Here is a 2,240-nt window from a genome sequence, read left to right on the forward strand (position 1 = left end):
AAGTCAAATGAAAGCTTTTGTTTTGTTTGGAACATTGCTGGCTGGCATGTCATTGTGGTCCAGAATATGGTGTAATCGATTTTTATGTCAGCCAGAGTTTATTTTATTGCGAAAACCCACTTATTTGCTATGGTGTCAGCCACCGCCACCGCCACCTAATTCTAAGCTGCGATTTCTGAACAATTTCTAGTCGGTCAATAGCATTGCAGCTGAGGCCAACAGAAACGCCACCGCCAAATGACGATGTGAATGACAAGGCGATAATAAACCATAAAACAGATCGAGGAAACAATGCCGTAAACAACAAATTGCACCGACTTGACCAAATGGATGCAGTGCTGCCTGGCTGGCTAATGCAGTTGGGGCGTTTGGCCGTCTTATGAGTTCCGTAGGGGCTGTTTGACTGCATGGTTTATGTTTCTATTCTCATATTTGCAAATATTGTCTAGCAGCAACGCTGCCACTGCTAATGCAGCTAATGCTCCAGTGTTCCTCATCGCCATAATGTGGCGGCAGGCATTTGTATGGCTTTGTGGCTCTCATTTGGGAAATTATGGTGAGTTTTAGTATATAAACCGCTGCATAAGTCCAAATTAAAACATAAACTATTCAGTCTTCCAACACAGCAACACAGACCTTTGTGTGAACTTTTTCATTGATCATTTTCATTCTAAGCCAAACAAAAAAGGATATTCAAAATGTTCAAATTGGTAAGTCTTTGGCATTTGGATATGGTGTAAGGATTTTTTTCGTAAGGATTTTTTTCATATACAAAAAACGATTTGCTTGCAGGTGGTGTTGTCTGTTCTTTTAGCCGTAGCTGCTGCTCGTCCCGGTTACTTGGCTGGTCATGGCCCCGTTCTGGTTGCCGCTCCTGCCACCGTTATCCATGAGCCCGCCTATGCCAAGGTTGGGGCCATTGTCAAGTCCTATCCCACTGCAGTGTCTCATCAATCGATCTCCCAGGTCCACAGCTCTGCCCATGTTGTACAACCCATTGTGGCTCCTGTGGTGAAGACGACTTATGCTGCAGCTCCTTTGGCATTGCATGCCAGCTATCATGCTCCTGCTTTGCCTTTGGCCCATGGCTGGGCTCATGGTTGGTAAACACGGAAGTTGGCCTGGAGCGAATAGTGATAATGGATTTGTTACTGAAAACCCCCCCAAAAAATGGGAATTGGCAGCAGCCTATCTTCCCTTATCCCTGGCACTAGTTGTAACTCGGTACTGAACAGTTGGACGATGACGACGATTGTTGCGTTCAATTAATTTTAGGTCTCTTTCTTCTATTGCCCCCCTCTATACACTTGTCATTGCCATTTATGTTTGTTCATTTATCACTAATTTTTGTATATATTTTATTATTTTTTTTTTTAATTTTTGCTACAAATATGTATTTATTCTATGTGATCTTATTTTCTTTGTTGGAAGAATGTATGTCTGCATCTCTACTTTGTCATATTTTCCTTTGTGTCAAAAAAACAACAAAATTCGACTGATAATGCAATTTTTTGTTTGTGAAGAAATAAAAAGAATTAAAAAAAGAATCATTGAAAGACTTTTTTTAATAATTCGATTGATTGAGTTAGTTTTAAAATTAAAAAAGAAAATTATATAAAAGAATTAAAGTATAAAAATTGCCAGAAAATTTTTAGAAACGTAAAATTTCTGTTAAAAAAAAATAAATACAATAAATACGCCTTTAATGGCCCCAAAACCTCAAATCGAGAGATCGGTCTATATGGCAGCTATATCCAAATCTGGACCGATCTGTGCCATATTGCAGAAGTATGTCGAGAGACTTAAATTAACTCACTGTCCCAAATTTCGGCGTTATCGGACAATAAATGCGTCTTTTATGAGCCCAAAGCCTTAAATCCAGAGATCGGTCTATATGGCAGCTATATTCAAATCTGAACCGATCTGAGCCAAATTGAAGAAGATTGTTGAAGGGCTAAACTTAACTAACTGTCACAAATTTCGGCGAAATATGATAATAAATGCACCTTTAATGGCCCCAAAACCTTAAATCGAGAGATCGGTCTATATGGCAGCTATATCCAAATCTGAACTGATCTGAGCCAAATTGAAGAAGGATGTCGAAAAGCCTAGCACAACTCACTGTCCAAATTTCAGCAAAATCGGATAGTAAATGTGGCTTTTATGGACCGAAGACCCTGAATCGGCGAATCGGTCTATATGGCAGCTATACCCAAATCTGGACCGATCTGTGCCAAATT

General features: G+C 39.7%; 1 protein-coding gene across 1 annotated transcript; it reads left to right on the top strand.

Annotated features, from left to right (window-relative positions):
- The first annotated feature begins 601 nt into the window (after positions 1-601).
- On the top strand, positions 602-1,513 carry LOC106094818 (retinin). The gene is made up of 2 exons (XM_013262056.2): positions 602-710; positions 793-1,513. The coding sequence occupies exons 1-2, from the start codon at positions 699-701 to the stop codon at positions 1,105-1,107; spliced, it is 327 nt and encodes a 108-aa protein (XP_013117510.1). The 5' UTR covers positions 602-698; the 3' UTR covers positions 1,108-1,513.
- The last annotated feature ends 727 nt before the right edge of the window (positions 1,514-2,240 follow it).

Source organism: Stomoxys calcitrans, chromosome 1, assembly GCF_963082655.1.
Source record: "Stomoxys calcitrans chromosome 1, idStoCalc2.1, whole genome shotgun sequence".
In the NCBI taxonomy this organism is placed as follows: Eukaryota; Metazoa; Arthropoda; class Insecta; order Diptera; family Muscidae; genus Stomoxys; species Stomoxys calcitrans.